This window comes from Carex rostrata, chromosome 5, assembly GCF_964058835.1.
Source record: "Carex rostrata chromosome 5, lpCarRost1.2, whole genome shotgun sequence".
In the NCBI taxonomy this organism is placed as follows: domain Eukaryota; kingdom Viridiplantae; phylum Streptophyta; class Magnoliopsida; order Poales; family Cyperaceae; genus Carex; species Carex rostrata.
Genome location: NC_135922.1, coordinates 3,866,361 through 3,886,404, shown reverse-complemented (window position 1 = coordinate 3,886,404; position 20,044 = coordinate 3,866,361). Strand labels below are relative to the sequence as shown.

At 32.5% G+C, this 20,044-nt stretch overlaps 2 protein-coding genes and 1 pseudogene across 3 annotated transcripts; 1 reads left to right on the top strand and 2 right to left on the bottom strand.

Moving 5' to 3' along the window:
* Positions 1 to 2,411: 2,411 nt before the first annotated feature.
* Positions 2,412 to 3,005, bottom strand: LOC144553719 (RING-H2 finger protein ATL2-like). The gene has a single exon (XM_078301925.1). It carries the CDS (start codon positions 3,003 to 3,005, stop codon positions 2,412 to 2,414), a length of 594 nt encoding a protein of 197 aa, XP_078158051.1.
* A 4,221-nt stretch (positions 3,006 to 7,226) lies between these two features.
* On the top strand, positions 7,227 to 13,313 carry LOC144553712 (small RNA 2'-O-methyltransferase-like). The gene is made up of 9 exons (XM_078301919.1): positions 7,227 to 7,746; positions 7,853 to 7,942; positions 8,313 to 8,767; positions 9,155 to 9,394; positions 9,788 to 10,623; positions 11,139 to 11,290; positions 11,700 to 11,816; positions 12,123 to 12,296; positions 12,762 to 13,313. Exons 1-9 carry the CDS (start codon positions 7,507 to 7,509, stop codon positions 13,194 to 13,196), a joined length of 2,739 nt encoding a protein of 912 aa, XP_078158045.1. The 5' UTR covers positions 7,227 to 7,506; the 3' UTR covers positions 13,197 to 13,313.
* A 1,246-nt stretch (positions 13,314 to 14,559) lies between these two features.
* On the bottom strand, positions 14,560 to 16,181 carry LOC144554739 (acyl transferase 7-like; annotated as a pseudogene). Its single transcript, XR_013511724.1, has 2 exons — positions 15,696 to 16,181; positions 14,560 to 15,562 (listed from the first exon to the last, which is right to left on the bottom strand). The product of XR_013511724.1 is annotated as an acyl transferase 7-like (transcript).
* Between the last annotated feature and the right edge of the window lie 3,863 nt (positions 16,182 to 20,044).

The following is a 20,044-nucleotide window of genomic DNA, read 5'->3' as shown; positions in this document are numbered from 1 at the left end:
AAATACGTAATTTCAATATTTTAGAGGGGGATTCATGAAATTCCCCCTTAATTAAAAACATAAGAGCTTCAAAATTAACTACAGAATCAAACAATGCGATCCAAAGGTGAGTGATGCACGCTGCATATATAATTCCTTATTCTCAGTATATATATCCTCCAACAGCATTTGTTGATTTAATATATGGTTGGCACTTGTTTACATATTAACAAGTTTTCACTAGTAACTATATACAATGTTTACAATTGACATATATAATAAATTTGAAGGGTGTCTATATGCAAATTTATTCGAAAAGCGTGAATTAACAGTACGTAAACAAATTTGTGCATTCAAAAAGTATGTATAGTGTGCAATTTACCAACTGTCAAGCGTGAACTATATACTCTTATGTAAATTTTTTTGGGAAATTTTTTTGTATACCCCGGCCCTCAAAAATCTTGATTACGTATTTTTCCCTCTAAAATTTAAAATATCATATTTATCATTCTAAATTAAAAAAAATCTAATTTATTAACTTTTCTATTATAACTCATTTTAAATTTATAAAATACTAATTTTATCCTTTATTAGAAAAATAAAAATATGTAAAGTGTGTAAGAAAAAAATGTTGTCTTCTACATGAAGGGTTTCGAGGATAATATGTTCATTTCTCTACATGTGACACATACACAGTAGCATTTATGCATATGTTTATGTGTGCGTTACAAGCAAGCCATTTGCTCTCAAAATAGACCAGTTAAAGCACTAGATATTTCTTTTAAACAATATACATATTTTTTATTTTTTAATAAAGGGTAAATGGGTACATTAAATGTAAATTGAGTTTTATTAGAAAAGTCAATAAATTGGATAAATTTTTCAGTTTTTTATGTTTAGAAGGATAAATAGAATATTATGAATTTTAGAGGGGAAAATATGTAATTTGATATTTTTTTAGGGGTATACATGAAATTGCCAAAATTTATTTGAAGTGTCAATCATATAGGAATACAATTTTATTCAAAGTTCACACTTATGGAAAGCTTCATTTATTTGGTAGTAATGTACATAATTATACAATAAATGCCGATTTTTTTATTAATATCCAAAAAAATATGAAATTTCAGAAGCTATCTAGGTTTTTCTTTTTTTTCGAAATCTACCCAAACCGCAAATTTTTTTTGTGATAATTTAGTCTAAAACCGCAAAAAAAAAATGCAGTTTCAATTATTTTTTGTTTTTCATATTTTTCATTTAAATAGAAATATTTATAATTTATTTATCTTTTGTATTGAAATATTAGAAATATTTAATATATTTCTTTGAAAATAGATGGAATACTATATAATTTGATTTATTAAAAAGACTGCTACAAATAATCTGGATCAACATTTTTTTTGCTGGATTTTTTTGCGGCTGTATGAAAACTTAATATATTTCTTTATGTGTTATTGGAAAAAAATAAAAATGCTTGGATTCTTAGTTATTGATCCCGTTTCAAAAGTTACTTCTAAGTAAATACAAAAAATATTGTCATCCTTCTAGTATATTTAATTTCTAAAATGTTGTATCTATTTTAAAAAGAAATAAAAAATTTAAGTTATTTATTAATTGTTATTCAAAAAAATTCTCAAAATAGATACAACTTTTTAGAAATTAAATATACTAGAAAGATCACAATATTTTATGTTTTACCTAGAAGTGACTTTTAAACCGGGATCAATAACTCAAAATCCAAGCATTTTATTTTTTTTCCAATAACTCATAAAGAAATATATTAATTTTTTTTACAGCTGCAAAAAATCTAGCATGAAAAATATTGATCCGGGTTATTTGTAGCAGTCTTTCTAATAAATCAAATTATATAATACTCCATCTATTTTTAAAGAAATATATAAATTATTTCTAATATTTCAATACAAAAAATAAATAAATTATAAATATTTCAATTAAATAAAAAAAATGAAAAAAAAAATTGAAACATCAAAAAAAATTTGCGTTCTTTGTATTAAAAAGAAATGCAAAAAAATTTTGCAGTTTGGAATTTCAAAACTGCAATTTTTTTTTTGCAGTAATTCAGTCTAAAAGTACAAAAAAAAATTGTGATTTGTGTAGATTTTGAAATTTCATATTTTTTTGGATATTAATAAAAATTTCGGCAATAAATGTGGTATTATATTTTTTGACTAAATAGATAATTACCCTTCACTAGTTTGGTAATTAAACTAAGGAAAAAGAAATATCAAAGGAAGTTCGTAAAAACCATGAATTTTACGGTGATATCAGATTCTTTCCATTTTTTGCGTTGACCAAATCCTTTATTGGATAATAGCTAAAATATAATCAATACAAAAGATCTCTATAACATAATAATATGTGCAAACATAAATTACAGAAAAAAAAATATAGCTGCAAAAATAACAAAAAAACTAAACCATACTATCCAAAGGTGACCGATGCACGCTACATAATTCCTTATTCTCAGTCTCCCCCAATTGCACTGGTTGATCTGAAATGGGAGATGAAGAATTGACATCGGCACGACACAAGGGACAAGTAGAATGGGAGGCGAACCACATGTCGATGCATTCGAGATGAAACCTATGACCGCATTGCGGCAAAGCTCTCAATTTCTCTCCGTCTGTAAACTCGCTGATACACACTGCACATAACTCCGAAACCTTGTCATCTCTGTCTATAGAGAGTTCGATTACCGGAATCGATTTGATTATGTTTTGGTCGAGGCAGCGAGGGTTAGGTTCGGTACGATTGGAGAAGAATAATCGAGCTTGTCGCCATTGAGCAAGGCGACGTCTTCTTTGTCGGAGACGCAAGTAACCGTAGATAATGAAAAGGAGAAGGGATATGGCAAAACATGCGAGGAGGCTAATTAGGATGACTTGTCCTTGGATAACGTAGCTGGGTGGAGCTTGTTCAAATTCATCGTGATCGGGACCGGTACCAGTGGTTCTCGGAATATGTAAGGGGATCAAACCGGGCGGCGAGTCATCTGGCTTGCCCATGAATTTCTGTGTGTGCTTCAAGGCTAAAAAAAGTTTGCTTATTTATTTGGTTTGTATGGATTTGGAATTGAATTGGTGTGTTTCAGGTGAAAAGATGGATGGATGCAAGTGTTGGTGTTATGTTTATAGGAGAGGTTGAGCGTCATTAAGGAAAGAAAATGACTGACAAGTGACAACGAGGAAGTCAAGAGTCAACATGAGAGAGAGAGAGAGAGAGAGAGTATTAATGGCGGTTGGGTTATGTCGGGAGAAAAAGAAAGGAAGAAGAAAGGAAGCTTCCTCTAATTTATTTTGTTCAAAACCAAAATGGAGGGTCCCGTCTCCAAACAGAAGTGTATACCTTCTGGGGAGTACAAGCGTACAACTAGGATTTCGGATCGCTCAGGTTACTGTTGAAAAGGACATTCCACAAGGACCACAATGGTTTTTTTTAATTATTGAAAGAAAATTTGAAATTGGAATCAAAGTCGGACACTAGATTTTGGAACCGGGGTAGGTTGAATCGAATTGGAAATTCAGATATTTTTCAGAGAAATTTATTTTGTACTAAAAAATAATAAAAAAATTTGTAATCAAATAATATGTTTATAAAATTATAATGAAACAAAATATTACACACAAATAGTTTATTATATAATATAATATAATTATTATAATTAAAATAAACTCGATCTGCAAAATAATTACGCACAATTTAGTGTCCGGATGGTTCCAATATGGGATTAGTCTCAAACCCCAATATAGTTTCAAGTGCTAAAGTAACATGATTTATCAACAAATAGGGGTGTTCATCGATTTGGTTCGGTCTACGCAAACCAAAGTTATAATTCGGTTTTAAAAATAGAACCGAACTGAACCGAATTAGCATTGCAACCAAATTGAACCGAACTAAAGTTTTATTTCGGTTTGTTCGGTTCAAACCAAAATATATTAATTTGTTTATTTAAAACAATGTATTTATAATAAACCAAAGTATATTAAGAAATAAATTAAAATATTAAAAAATAAACCGAAGTATTTAAAGCAATTTATTAAGAAATAAACTGAGACGGTCCGAATCAAATTCATAATATATAAAAGTTCGATCGGTTCAGTTATTTCGGTTTTAAAATTTTTCAAACCGAACTGAACCGAAGTTATAATTCGGTTTTAAAAAGAAAACCGAACCGAACCATTAAAAAGAAAAACCGAACCATTTGATCCTAACTAATTCGGTTCGGTTCAAAACTGAATAAACCGGACCCAATGAACACCCCTAGCTACAAAAATGAACTGTTGTAGTGTTAAATTGCTCTATGCACACACAGCGGGTCTTTAGTTCGAGTTCCGTGGACGACAATTTTTTTAGATAAGTTTTTGGGAGATAATATTTGGAGCTGAAACGGTTGGAAATTTCCGAAATAAGACCGATTTGACCGAAATTTGACAAAAATATCGCCTACCATGCAATTCAGCCAGAAATCAAATCGGTACAATTTGATTTCAGTCTGAAACAACCGATTTTTCCTTCCATGCTTAATACTAGTTCCATGTGCTATCCCAAATAGGTTATAAACAATGTTCTAAATAGCACGCTATAGTGGCACAATAGCAGTGCTATAGCGTTTTTGGACCTTAAACGCTAAGCTATTGGATAAAAGTGTGTTATTTCAGCTACAACTGCTATAGCGACAATAGCGGTCTGCTATTTGCGCTATAGCACACGTTATACTACATAGGCTTTTATTTGGTCCAAACTGAATTATTATTTTAAGGAGCAATTTTTTTCAAGGTCCGGATTGCTTTTGTTTTTAAATAGAAAAAGATAAAAAATTTATGCCATGATGCTTAGATTTTTTTATTAGAAAAAAATATATAGTTTATGTCATGATGCTTAGATTATTTTTAATGAAAAAAAGATAAATAGTTTATGATATTATTAGAGATATTTTGAATAGCAATTTGAAATTTGTACTAATTCAATATGATTATTCTTATTGCTTAATCAATTTTCTGTTATTTATCATTCTATGAGACATTAGATAATTTTGATAATTAGTAGAAATATAAAAAACATAATTTTTTTTTAAACAATAACTACTATGTAGGATAGTCTTTGCTATAGCTATGCTATTCGCAATATCTTTTATTTTTTAGCCTTTATGCGATAACGCGATAATTGCTATTTAGAACATTGGTTATAAATTGTCCGATTAGTGTCAAAATTCTCACAAACAATTTAAATTTACCGGATAATTAAAATTTATTCATACAAATTTCAACACAAATCTTACGGTATATATGGACCCAGCTTTGAATTGAATTTTATTGAAAGCTCTATGAACACCCAATTCTTTTTCTAATTAAATAGCTCAAAATTTGGGTTTGTATGATCCGAATATGCATGAATATTCAACTTCAGATTGTGATTGTAATCTGAATTCAATCTCAAGTCTCCGGGGGAAGACTATTGAAAGAGATGTTTGAGTCTTGAGTCTTGAGTCATCACTGGAAGACGAGTTGTAATATTTTTTCTTGAAATAGATATTTGTAAATTAGCTATTTTAGTCTTTTAGGAAGTTTCCGAGTGCGTTCCTCCCATGCTAAGGCTACCCTACATTACACACAAACATTTCAAACACTATTAATGCTTGACATATACGTCGGTCACACGGTAAAGAAATTGCAACGAAATTTACGTAGCCATAACAATAATGATGATAAAATAAAAAATATATATATTTTAAGAAGGAAATATGAATATACTATTTACATATATAGGCATAACAATAATGATGATAAAATAAAATAAAATATTTTTAATGAAAAACGAAATATATTGACATAGGTATAACAAGAGTAAAACTATGGTGAATTTGATTTTTATGTTGTAGCAAATATAATTTTTGCTGTGTTATATGGTAATTAAGGAGGGTTTGAAGCAAATACAATTAGCTCCCTTGTAATTCTTGTTTGATAATGTAACTAGTTCTTATCAATTTGGAAGAATAATATGGTTTTTTGTTTTCATTGATCATATATTTTATCATTTAGGGTAATTAAATATTTATGTTTTGAAATTATCATATTTTTGCACTTACAATTGTCATGAGAAGAGCTCCGCAAAAGCTCTTTATAAATGTCAAAATAATGGGCCGAGTTGGTGGCCCAATAACAGTGTTCAATTAAATGAGGCTTTCAAGGCCTAAATTTTGTGTTTAAAGCCGATAAATATTGAGAAATAAACTAAGACGATTAATAATAATTCAGAAATACACTTAGACTATTAATATTAAGAATTACAAAATAAAAGAGTTACAGATGAATGGAGATCCATATATACATTTACTTAAATAATAATTGAAACCTAAAATGTCCTACTTTAAATTCCTTGGATTGTTTAACCTCTGTTCGGCTGCCAGGTGGAAACGATAATGGACTTGGGTTTGAGTTCAATTTGAATTTTCAAAACACTGTATGCGTGAGAAAAAAAAATTTCACTCTGAGTGAATTTTTTTTTCCCACGAGTTCAGTGCCAGATAGAGCCTTAGAGTTTAGACCCACTTATTTTCTTGGAGAAATTTCACGTATATCCCTCAAAATCATTAAAATTATATATTTCCTCTGAATTTTGAAATGACTTATTTCCCCCTCGAAACTTTAAAAACTCACAAATTTACTCATTTTATTGTCTTTTATATCAAAACTCATTCTAAGTTTATAAAATATCCATTTTGCCATTTATTAAAAGCATAAAACACTCCATCGAACTCATATTTAAAGTTCCTCCACTATTCGATCCACGTGTATCGCATTAAGATTTGTGCGCATCATTTCAACTTTCGTGCGTGTTTGCTTCAAGATTCGTGCTAATCTAGTGTGCATGAATCTTAAATCAATTCTGATCTGGGCATATTGCATTAAGATATGTGCATGTTGCTTCACTATTCATGTGTGTTAGCTTCAAGATTCGTGCTGATCTAGCGTGCACATATTTTAAAGAAGTTCGGACGGTGGAGTACTCTTCAGATTCAAATTTGAGTCAGATGGACGTTTTATATTTTTATAAGAGGGTAAAATATGTATTTTTGAAGTATAGAAGAGAAATATGTAATTTTAAAGTTTAGAAGGGTAATACATAATTTTGAAGTTTTTGAGGGGTATACATGAAATTCCCCCTATTTTCTTATACTTTATTCGGCACCACCTTTGTGCAGTCTTTCCGCATGGTATAAAGCTAACACACTCTCAATTTTTACTGTAAAAAAAGGAGAATAAATTCTCTTGCCTTTACTAAAACAAGGGGAAACAAATCTGCAGGAGCCTCCAGATCCCAACCGTTCAAACTTTTTGATGGACGAATCTCGACGAATTGTGCGAAGGTACCTCTATCACTCTCTTCTTAAACCCTAACACCATGATCAGAATCAATCTCCCCCTTGATATTGTTTAAATGGAATTCTTGTTTGGCCGAATCGTCTGATCAGATTGAGGAGGAGGAGAAAATTTTGTGTCGAAGGCAATGAAGCAACCCGCCACACCTAAGGCCATAATTCATCAGAAGTTTGGGTCGAAGGCACACTACCAAGTTAAGGAGGTAGCAGATGTTGATGAGAATCTGTGGCCAGGTCTGGCCATGCCACAAAAAACCAAGATTCAATACCGATGTGTACTCAAGCTCCCTGATTTCACTGTTTCTTCAGAAACTTTCTCCAGGAAAAAAGATGCTGAACATTCTGCTGCACAAATTGCTCTAGAGAAGGTAGTAACACAATTCAAATATAAATATATAATATTGTCAAAACTTTAAATTGAGCACATGATTGATACTTCAATGTTTAATCTTCTTGTTTTGATTGGTTCTTTAGTTGGGTATTGAGGCCAATGAGCAAATCCCAACACCAGAAGGAACCTTTGACGAATTAATTGCTCGATTAAATATACTATTCACAGATGAGGTCAGTGTGCTTTTTTTCTTGATAGAAAGATACATTTTTAAAGGTACCCAAGGAATCTAAAATTGGCCAAGAATATCTCTAATTAAGCCTCAATTGTAAAAATTATGCATTGATTGATCACCTAATTAAGCTTAAATCATGCGGCAAATTTATACATAGTCCAACTTTGCATAAGTTGAATCTCAGTTGTGCAATCATGATTTAATCGAGATACCATTTAATATTATTTTACCCCCTACTTTGCAATCTAGCCCAAAAAAAATCTATTATAAGAAAAAAAAATATTATTATTATTTTTTTTTTTTTATGTAGAAGCATTTTCTTGACATATTTCTTTTTTTTCATGTCTTTCCTTTCTTCTTCTGGATAGTTTCTGTTATCGACTCACCCCCTAGTCGGCCACTTGAGAGTGGTGCTAAAAAGAGAAGGCAGTCTCTTTGGTTTAGTACCAATCTCAGCTATAGCTATATGTGATAGTAAGGTCAATAGTTTGTGCAAGTTAATTGACTCCCGTGCTGAGTCAGACCCATCTTTACTGATTTCTCTCATCTCCAAGGCCGCAAAAGCCTCTACCTTGCTCTCCACTAGAGATAATGGATTTTTGATTCAGAGGCTGAAACCAGTATTACCTAAGGCCATTGAAGTGTTGGTGAGTTCTCAGATCAGCGCATCAAATAACATCCAGATAGAGGTGGTGCGTATTCCAGTTCATCTTAATGAGGAGGTGAACGGGTTTAAAATCCATGTACCTAAGTATGGATATTACTTGGATGTAATTGCAAAATATCTAGAAGCAAGAGATTCATCTCATATACTTGCTTCGAGGTCAGTATTTGTTCAAGCTGTGGGCTTTGGTAATTTCATAAGAGGGACAAGTAACCATATACTTGTTATGCATGACATAAGTTATCAGTATGTATAATATTGCATAACTTAGGTGTTACCATCACATAAACAGCTTCCTTTACCAGTAATGGTTTGAATGGTTTGATATGCTTATACCATAGTATGAGTACTTTCATTTGTTCAGTTTCTGATCTTTGGAAGCGTCATCATTTTCAATTAAGCACACCTTAATAGGTCAAAAAAAGGAAAACGTAGTAATAAAAGATTGGAACTTGAGTGAGTGCCAAACTACGATGGTCCATTATGGGAATAGGTATGGAAAATGTGGTTTATAAATTGCTTAATATCTTTCAAATTGAATAACAGGACAATAGGCAAAGATCCATCTGAAATGAGATTCTATTTTACTGCGCCACAGTGTCTTTTTTCTTCATCAGCAAAAGATGCAGTCAGTGCCACTGATTTTGAGGCAGTAGTCAACAAAAGGGCTTCCTACATTTCTGGCCAAACTATTTATGGAGATGCCATCCTAGCTAATATTGGGTATATTTGGAGGAGGCGTTCTCGTTTATTATATGAGGATGTATCTCTCTGCATCTATTACAGGTTTTACTTTTCTTCTCGTTTTTCTTTTCAATTTTCACTTTCTGGTTTGGGGAAAGGGACTGGTCATTGTGCTTATTTAGAATGATAACTGCTAGTAGCTCATGACTTATTATTCATTGTGTTCTTGGTTGAAATCTTTGTTAATAACATCAATCCCCAAAATGATTGTATTCTTTAACTATCAATAAACTGCTTTATATGTGTGTCTTTTTTGTGCTTGTTTTTCACTTGTGTTTATTTGGGTTTCAACATAGTAGTTAATTTCAGTAGCAACATGAGCCAAGTGATATGGTGCTCCCCTATTTTATGAGTTCACATCTTAAGTTCATCGGGGAAAGAAAAAAAAAATATTAATTCTTTGCTAATACAGAAAGGTATAATCACATGGTACAGGATGCTTTTAGGTCAGTTACCAGATGGATATTACAAGTTATCAAGAGAGGCGGTACTCACAGCTGAACTCCCTTCATCATATTCTTGTGCTACCTGGAGAGGATCCGTTCCAAAGGATCTCCTCTCCCTTTTCTGCCGTAACCATAGACTATATCAACCAGTTTTTTCTATACAAAAGGTTGCATCTTCACAGATCAACAACACCAATTCAGATAACACACATTTTTTAAGGTGTGAAGTGAGAATACTTTCAAGGAGGGAGGAGCCTTTGATTGTTTGTTCTTTCCCTGATACATACCGAAAAGAAGCTGATGCAATTCAAAATTCTGCATTAAAGGTTCTTAATTGGTTCAAGGTATACTTCGCACAGCTTTATTTGCTGGGAGATGAGTTGCATTCTTTTGGAATTGCACCTGGAGAATGCTTCAAGCTTTACCCTAAAGCTATTTTAGAGGAATTCTCCCTTTGGACATCTGTTTTTGCAAAATCCCTTTGTAACTATCCCAAACCGAAGAGAGTTTTAGAAAATGGGGTGGTTTCGTTAGATAATGAAGGCCTTGATTCAGGTGTAATCCCAACTGTTGGATCTGTGACTTCTGTCAGTTACGAGGTGTGGTTGCTAAGAGAAGGAGAGGGGGGTAAGAAATATCTAGTTGAGAAAAATGAAGAATTTGAATTTGAGGTTGGGTCGGGTGCAGTTATTTGCCCGATGGAACTGTGTGTGACACAGTTTTCGGTGGGCCAATCTGCAAAATTCACCGTGGGACCACCACCCAGAGCGGTTATTTTGGCTGCATCACACGCTGCCCCGTCTGATCTATCAAAGATCCCTCTTCGTAAGAATAACTGTTTAAATCTGATTCATGTTAATTTTAGGATGTTATACAACATAACAAGGAATTCTAGTTCATGCATTTTAGTAAGGAAACTTTAAGGCTCTCTTTGGATGAAGTTGAAAACTGTATTTTTTAGGGGATTTTTTTAGAACTCACAGGACCTCATATGTCTCCAGCACTGCTTAGATGCACATTATGATACTTGTAAAAGGCGAGCAAGAAAACTTTTCACTGATATTTTTATCCTTACCCCTGAATGATAAAATTATCTTGCATGTGTCCGCAATACAAGAAATATCTCTTATGTCCCAATGGAATTGGTAATGACATATACCCCTCCCTCCTTTCTCAGTTCTCAATGGGGCTATCATGTCCATGAAAGAATTTATTTACTTTGGTTTTTAGTAGGTTACAATTTGTATTTGAGCTTTTAAAAGCAATAGATGAAAATTCCTTTATTAAAAATATACATAAAACTGTGATTCTCATCTTCTCTTTTTAAATATTTGTTTCAGAAAATTGTTGGTTGGAGTATGCAGTGAAGGTGTTGCGTGTGCCAACTCCAATGAAGGAGAGAGTGGAGACAACACCTTTCAGCCCTCCTCTTTCTAAGCAGCGAGTGGAGTTTGCCGTTCACCACATCAACCAATCCCATGCCCTTTCTCTTGTAAGAGTTATTTTTCTTTTGGTGCTTTTAAATCTGAGTAGACAAATGCAGTTCCTTTAACTGATTTGGGTTGTTGGAGTATATTAACTCAAAATAGAGCATAAAGGATATATTGAATTAATAAATTATTATCTGTAAGTGCGAGATCTATATAAGAAAATAATACTAGATGCAGTTGGAAAATAAGTCAAATTGAGGTTGTTTGGTATTGCCTACTTTGGTACTAAAAATCTCTTCCTTTGTTTTTCCAGATGCAAATAAAAATCAGTTAACCCGAAAGGTGATAAAGGTTAAAAAGAAAATACAACAGAGGGGGTATTCTTTGCTATTTAGTTTGTAAGCCTAAATTTAAACACTAAAGCAACCAAATAGCATAAAAAGTTCCAGCTGATGTATGTATTTCACGTAGGTGGATTTTGGGTGCGGCTCAAGAAGCCTTTGGGATTTGTTATTGGATCAGAACACTTGCCTAGAGAAGCTTGTAGGGGTTGATTTCTCTATTAAGCGTCTGACAAGTTCTGCAAAGGTATTTTTCATGAAGTCATGGACAATTTAGTTACCAGCATTAATTTACACCTGCCCCAAATGTTACATGTCCAGGTTTTTCTGGTTCAAGCATTATTTTTTTCTGGTTCTTATTTTTAACTTGAACTCAAGCCTCATTCAACACCATCAAGACAGGGAGGACTCAAAATAATTAAACAAAATTCAAACAAATTTGTAAATTAATAAAATTTATTACCTAACCGTCTCCAGGTTTTAGCCTAACTCTTTCATACTTTGCATAGGAAACTAAAAGAAATATTAATTTTTTTTATTGCTGATGAATCAGGTTCTCCACCAAAAGCTAAGTAGAAATTGTGCAATGCGCGCATGTCTAAGATCAGCTGTGCTCCTACAGTTAAAAATAAAAAGAAGAAAGAAAAGATCAGCTGTGCCTTATGATGGATCAATCATGGATTTTGATGAACGGCTGTGCAACTTTGACATATGCACCTGCCTTGAGGTACGTGCTTTATGTAGAAATTTAGGTTGGTCCTACTTTTTAGTTGATCCGACATAACAAATATTTGGGTGTTATTTGTTAAGAACTTGCTGTTACATTTCAAGTTCCCCTGATCACTATTTTATTACACACAAAAAAGGGGCAAAAGAGATAAAAATGGCGAAAATGGTACGATGTTGATAAAATGCTAGCCCTGTTTCCTGTGTACCATTTTGACATTTCAGAAATATCATGTATCAACATAAAAAACATGTTAGTATCTGATATGCTGTAGAAGGTTAGTGAAAGGATCACTGTAGGGGTGTGTAATATGTTTGCTTCCAAAAGATGGCTGACCTCAATGGTTTGGTGTTTACCAACAAATGTCAAGCAGTGCATATGAAAGACAATTTCTATAATTTGTCATTGTATTTTGTAAAGTATGAAGACTGTTGTATTTATCAATGGTAATTCACCAAAATTTAGGTGATTCAAGAAATGGAAGAGGAACAAGCACAACAATTCGTAGACATTATTTTAAGTAAATTCTGCCCCAAAATACTGATCGTCTCGACTCCAAATTATGAATATAACCCCATTTTCCAGAGATCAAGTTTGCCAAACAAGGAAGAAGATCCAGAAGAGAGAGAAAAAGCTGGTCCATGTAAATTAAGGAACTTAAGCCACAAGTTCGAATGGACCAGAGGTCAGTTCGAAAAATGGGCCAATGATCTCGCAACAAAGCATGGGTATGGCGTGGAGTTTAGTGGGGTCGGCGGTTCAGGTGATGAACCTGGATTTGCTTCACAAATTGCCGTGTTCAAGGAGGTGAGTAGTGGGTTCATAGACACAAAATCATTTCGCAGCTCGTATAAGCTTGTTTGGGAATGGTGTGGTGGTAATAAAGAAAGAGGTGATTAGCCCGTATGAGCTATTTCTAACTAAACAAGGAGGTTTTGGTAAAGATTCTAGCTTTTTGTAACTATTTACGTAGGCATTACAATAATGATGACTAGTATTATACCCGTGCGAAATTTACATGTGTTTTAATGAGCTATTTCTAACTATTTATGTAGGCATTACAATAATGATGACTAGTATTATACCCGTGCGTTTCAACGGAGACATATTATAAGAAACAAATATATCAATGAAAATAATAATTATTTAAAAATTAAAACACATGTTAATAAAAAATTTATATGATTATGTATTTTTAATTAACTTTAATCGTGATCTCTGATAACAATTTGATGATGTGATGATTCTTTATTTTAAGTACTAATGATATCAAATAATAGCTCGATTCGAATCTAATATCAAATATCATACAACAATTCAATATCAACATATAATATGATATAAAAAAAACATAAATAAAAAGTGTTATCGTTTGTATGTATAGGATACACACACACATATTATAAGAAAAATATATATTCACATACACGTTTCAATTTATATTCTTTTTTGTTTCCAATTTAGAATACACACACACATACACACATTGATATATTATATATTGGAAATATATTCTAAATTGCCCACACCAATATGTATAGAAACAAAGAAAGAAAAATAAGAAAATTAAAAAAAAAATGATTTCCATTGTGATTCGTATAGAAACGAAGAAGTAATGAAACAATAAATAAGAAAATGAAAAGTAGAGTCTTCTTAATTGAAGATGAAAAATATGAAAATAAAGGAATAAGGAAACAAATAAATATATAGCTAAATTTCAGAATTTGTTCATTTTAAATTGTAACGTATCGTGTGGCAGCATATGTGGTAGGTATGTTTTTAACTAAATTTAGACTTCTATATATAAAAGAAATGCATTTAATCAAAAGAAGACAAATTATGTAATTAGAGAGCTGAGATCAAATCTAAAATTTCATCTCTCAATCGTAACCGTTGGCGGATCGGACACCCAACGTGCTTAATAATAGAATGGAGATAAAAGAAAATATACTATTTTTTTAAGAAAGAAATATAAATATACTATTTACATAGGCATAACAAGAGTAAAACTATGGTGAATTTGATTAATGTATATAGAGAATCGTTCTATGAATCCATACTAACTAACTACATTCATGTTTGGTGTAATCCAAATCATTAAAATTAAACTTTTAACCTTTTTATTTACTATTGTATTTTTATAATAAATATGTTTCTTATAAGGATGATAAACTTTTGATGTCGTTATATTTTTTTTCAATAATAATAATAAAATAGTGATTTATCTCTATAATCTGACTAATATGCAATGGAAGAAAAGTTAGAATTAATAATCTTTAAAATTTTACTTGGCCAAAAAATTCAAGTTATCACATGTTTCATTTTCTTTATTTAAGGACTTTGCCCCCACTATATATCACACCTCAAAATTGAACACCTCCAAAAAAGTAACAAAAGAAAAGAAAAAATAATAATTAGATATCTAACTGTCCAAGCCTATCATGCCTTCATGGAAGCCAGTGACACTCTCGGCGGTTACACATTGCGTGATCAACCGGGCACCCGGCTTACTGGCCCATGGCTTGACAAGTATGCATGTGGCGATATAATCTAAGTTTGTTAGAGGGACCACGTGGGCTGGCGGGCCCCAACCGTAATCAACCTCGGCAAACCCAAGCTTCGTCCAGTCGGAAACAAGTAACGTGTTATAGTCCGATGTGATTTGATAAGGATCTACCTTGAGGTCCCCCTTGGCCCATTTCGCGAACTCAACCGGTAGCCTCTTCTTGCCGTCTTTGATCATCTTCACTATCTCCACAATTGAGGAATTTACAAGCTTCTCACTATTGGCCTGAAACCTTCATAATGTAGTAACAATTTCCGTAAAAACCTCCACCGGCTGGGAGTTTGTGGTGCAACAAGGGTCGTGCATTCATGGCGAATGCAAGGTGCACGACTGAACCAGGTTCAAAATTGATTGCACGAGTCCTGCTTTGCCATGCCTTGGCAATCAACACCTCAAATGCAGAGCACCACTGGCCAGTTTGCTCCATGTATTGGTTCTTGAAATGGTTAATATAATCAATGGATATGTCGATTGCTAGGTATTGGAGATGAGTGTTTGTTGGTTTTGGTAAATGACCGATGGGTGCGTGTTTAGGGTTGGGTATGGCCTCACGGCACCACTCAGCCTCAATGGTTGGTTTCTCTTGGCCCCTTGCAATTTCTCCTATAGAGATCATGAGCTGCGCTGCACCGGGCCCATCTGCTACAGCATGGCAGAACCGGAAGCCGACCACAAACCCGCCACATGTAAATTGTGTAACCTGTCCAAAGAAAGATATGCCACATTAATATGATTATTAGTTTATTACACAATCGCTTTTCTAGTATCGATCTGCAAAAATATTTCGATGCTAAACAAGAAGAGATAGCAATGAGAAAGAATTTATCAATTACCTGGACCAAAAGGATCAATTTATCTTCTTCAAATGGATCCAAAATAGGGCTTGGATGAGGCAACAGTTCATCTTTTGATATCATCAATGGATACTCTAAATAATCCACATCCTGCAAGGCACAACTTGCGTTTGCCTCAATAAACCACACGCCTTGTCCTTCGCATGACACGTGCAACTCTCCATCTAACGATTTAGCCAGACGACCGGCCAATGGGTAGTAGTGCACCAAGGCCTCGGCTAGGGCACGCTTTATGGTGTTCACTGGGTCCTGTTGCATCCCTTGAACCGACTTGAACACGTGTAATGATTCAATCAATGCCATTTGGGTTGGGTACTGGTCGAGCCAGGAAAGGTGCAATGGGCCGGTGGGTGTCGGCCCGGCAGGAGAAACTAGGGTTTGTGAGAGCCTGTCGACAGTGGCTTTAGGTGCCATAGTGTCAGCCTTAGAAGGGTTGGGGTTTTGTTAGTTTGTTAATCAAGGGAGAAGTTGTTTGTGATGCAGAGAGGAAGGGGTGTCAATGGGGCTTTAATTTTATAGTGTTGATTACTTGACTCTTCACCAAATATTTCAACTAATAGCTAGTGTACTTTTAACTTTTATACGTAAGGAATGAACTTTGTCTTATTTTAATATCCAAAAGAAAAGCTATTTAGTGGGTGTGCATTTAACACAAGCAAGCGTGTTGAAAAGAAAAAGCTAGTCAATTCTGTCATGCATGTGTTGCTTCCAAACAAGCCAACTTAGTCAGTATGAAATTGAAATGGGGTCATGGCAAGAAATAAAAGACAGAAAAAGAGCCGCAAAAGACATATATAAAGATTGAATTGTGCCAAGTACCAACTTCCTTCTAAGAAATGGGAATGCGAAACTTTGGATATGATCTGATACTATGATATATAATTTAGGGAGAATTTTATATATACCACTCAAAAACTGTAAAATTACGTATTTATTATTCAAATTTCTGTTATTACATATTTATCATCTAAAAATCTAATAACTCACATATTTATCCAATTAATTAAAAAATGAAATTAATTAAATTTAATGTTATATAAAAATGGTTTATTTAGCCTCTTTTCTTTCTCCACCCCTTCCTCTTCTGCGCATATATTTACCTCTTGTTTTTTTTGGCGTGGCTTTCCCTTTCCCGCTGAAACTCGGAGAGAAGAGGGCAACAAACTCAAAGATTATAATTTCAGCTCTAACTAGCTTAATCGTCTAAAAACAATGTAATCACTCCACCTTTTCCAACATAACAACTCTAACTGAATTCGATGTTGATACGCAACCCGTTATCAAAGTAGTAACTGAGTTTGAGAATCTGCGTTTTGTTAGCTCAGTTTGGATTATATGTTTTTAATCTCTTATATTGGATATTAAGGAGAATAGATCTAAGGGGAAAAAAAGATAGAGTGTTAAGTTAATCCTTAATTAATTATAGTTTTAAGAATATTAAACATAATTAATTTGAGTTTTTGGTATATTTGATATACTAAAGTTATATTGGATAAATTTGTGAGTGAGTACATAATTTGACAGTGTTTTAGTGGTATATATGAAATTATCCCTATAATTTAATGTACCTGGTCCCGAATAGTTATTTTTTTGGTGGCTACCTATCGGATATCTATTCCCACAATTTAAGTGGTGTATATCTGGCTGCGCTTAAAGCAAATAAAAAGCGAAGCCGCCAACCAATCTAACTCCTAATTATTACATACATTTAGGGAAATAATGATTCTTATTCTCTAAGACAAATGACAAATGGTGTGTTTTTTCTTCTCTCCTTTACGCTTTTTTTCCTTTATGACAATGCAAAATGAATAGAACGAGTTGTAGGTATAGTTTACTATATTATATGTTTGTGAGCTGTTTGTGTTTGTGCTTGGTTTGTTGAGTTTTTGATTTATTCTGTTCTCCCTTTAAGTATTTCTCTCTTTTCTCTCTATCTACTATTCTCTTTCTTCTTTTCTCTCCTCCATATATATGAGGTATGGGGCTTTTTTACTTTCTTCTTATGGTCTCTATTTCCATTCTCTTTTTTTTGGGCTATCAAATTGGCAGCTCTTCATTGGGACTTCTGAGTAGTAATTGTTCCGGTTTGGTTTGATTTTGTGTCTTTATTGGAGCTTCTGAATGGTGACTGCCCAGCTGGCTAGGTTGATTTAGTTCCCCGTCATATTTGTTTCAGTGCCTTCTTTGTTGTACATACCTCTGAGCAGTGTCAACTTTGGAAATGGAAGAGGTTTTGTGCAGAAGGAAAGGTTCGCTACAATCATGTAGTCTATTAGAAAGAACATGACAAAATATACACACAGAAGAAACAATCACTAGATTTTTATCATTACAATTAAACAAAGATAACTAAATTTGTGTCCACATGATATACATATAATTTTATGTGCATTTTTAATTTGTTTATAGAATATTTTCAATGGCACTTATTGTTTAATATTATATCTCAGCTAAGTATTGATAGTACATGTTGTAATTCACTATTAGAATGTAATTTTTTGACGTACTGTTTGTTTATACTTACTAAAATATATGTCTACTAACGCTTTGACCAACAAAAGTTGAAATGACTCGCTTTTACTTCAACAATGTTAGTTACATATATACTGATCGATGTCATATACCGACTATTTACAGTAAATTATTACATATTAGTGAACTCACTTGCTTCTATTTTCCGTTAGTCCGGATATTTTTTTTTAACTCAAATTTTGAGTTTAGATTCGAACGTACTATTTAACATGTGTGTCAATTTAGTTTGAAATAAAATACACGGAGCATTTTTAATATTCGTGTTTAAGCTAAACTATAGGGCCGTCACCATTGATTTTTCCATTTTATGTGGATGGTAAGGATAAAATTATTGTGATTTTATCAATTAATAGAAATTAAATGTCAAATGCAATAAGTAATTATATCTTATTTAATTTATGTTTTCTTCTTTACAAAATTTTAACTAATTATATCTCATTTACCATATTCCCACTCTTGGATACAACCGGAAAATCATTTTCATTTGTGATACTCGCTTGACCTCTCCTTTTTGCAAACATAGAAGAAATTCAAAATCTTAATTCTACATTATTTAACTTTGAGCTGAGTATCTTAACAATATATTTAGATCTGACGGTGTAAACTGAATTTGATCACTTATAACTTTTGAAGATTAATAGCTAATATAGAGAGAGTCCTTGTTTGAATCTTCTATTAATTTTTATAATAACTTTATAGTGTACAGGTGTTGTATATTTATAAAATACAATCTCTTGTAACCATAATTGACGATTAACCACTCTCTAACAACCGTGATTATTGATATAACTAACTTACTAACTAAGATAATATAGTTATGTAGATACAAAATTTGAATATATCAAATATTAAGTTGCTAACTAAGATAAAGTATTTCTATTTAATTTATAATTGATTTTTTCTAATATCTAATATTTAAATATATATGAGATATTTTAAACTCATATGCAATTACTTTCTCTCACGTGATATTTATATAGTTAAACTAGTTGCTTACAAGTGTAAAAAAACATGCAAAAAAATAAAAAGTGCATGAAGAAGGAAAATAAATAAGTGATTCTTCATTTAAAATGTATGACAAATTATATATCTTCTGTTGCTCAATGCACTTAAAATAAAATTATCTTGAATGAATTGTACACAAAAAATACATAATTTTGTATAGTAGAAAATATACATTTATAAATACAATTTTGATGGTATTTTTATTTTTTTTGGTTGAGTGTTTCATCTTCTTTGAAGCATTGTTATTTTTTAGTTTAGTGTCTAGCTCATTATATTAAAAAGGAAAACGGGCCTTGGTTGTATAAAAAACCGGGGCTTTTGCCACGGTTCGTATCTGGTTTGTATGATCCATCCCGTGTGATACTTCTGATTTTTCATTCACAAAGTCATACAGGAATTAAAAAGGACTATTATGATACTTCTGATTTTTTATTCAATAATATGATATTATATATATACACACACACACATTGTTCATCTTTGAAAGAATTTGCGGTATCATATTTTTATTCCCTTAGCTAGGTACCTAAGTATATGCCGAAATTATTATTTTCTTGCTTAAAAAGTGGAGAATGAATTTCTCACTGTGAGTATATGATAACTTCATGGTTTAAATGTAGTTTCAATTGACAATTAATACTCTTTAAAGGTCTTACGTGGTGTATTTAATTTGGATGGTGTTGCTTTGTCTAAATGCAAAAATATTGTATTTTGGAATGCTATTAAAGGTTACATCAAATTCAATATATTGTTTGGTGGTATGCCACGTAAAAGCAAAAAGTGGGATTGCT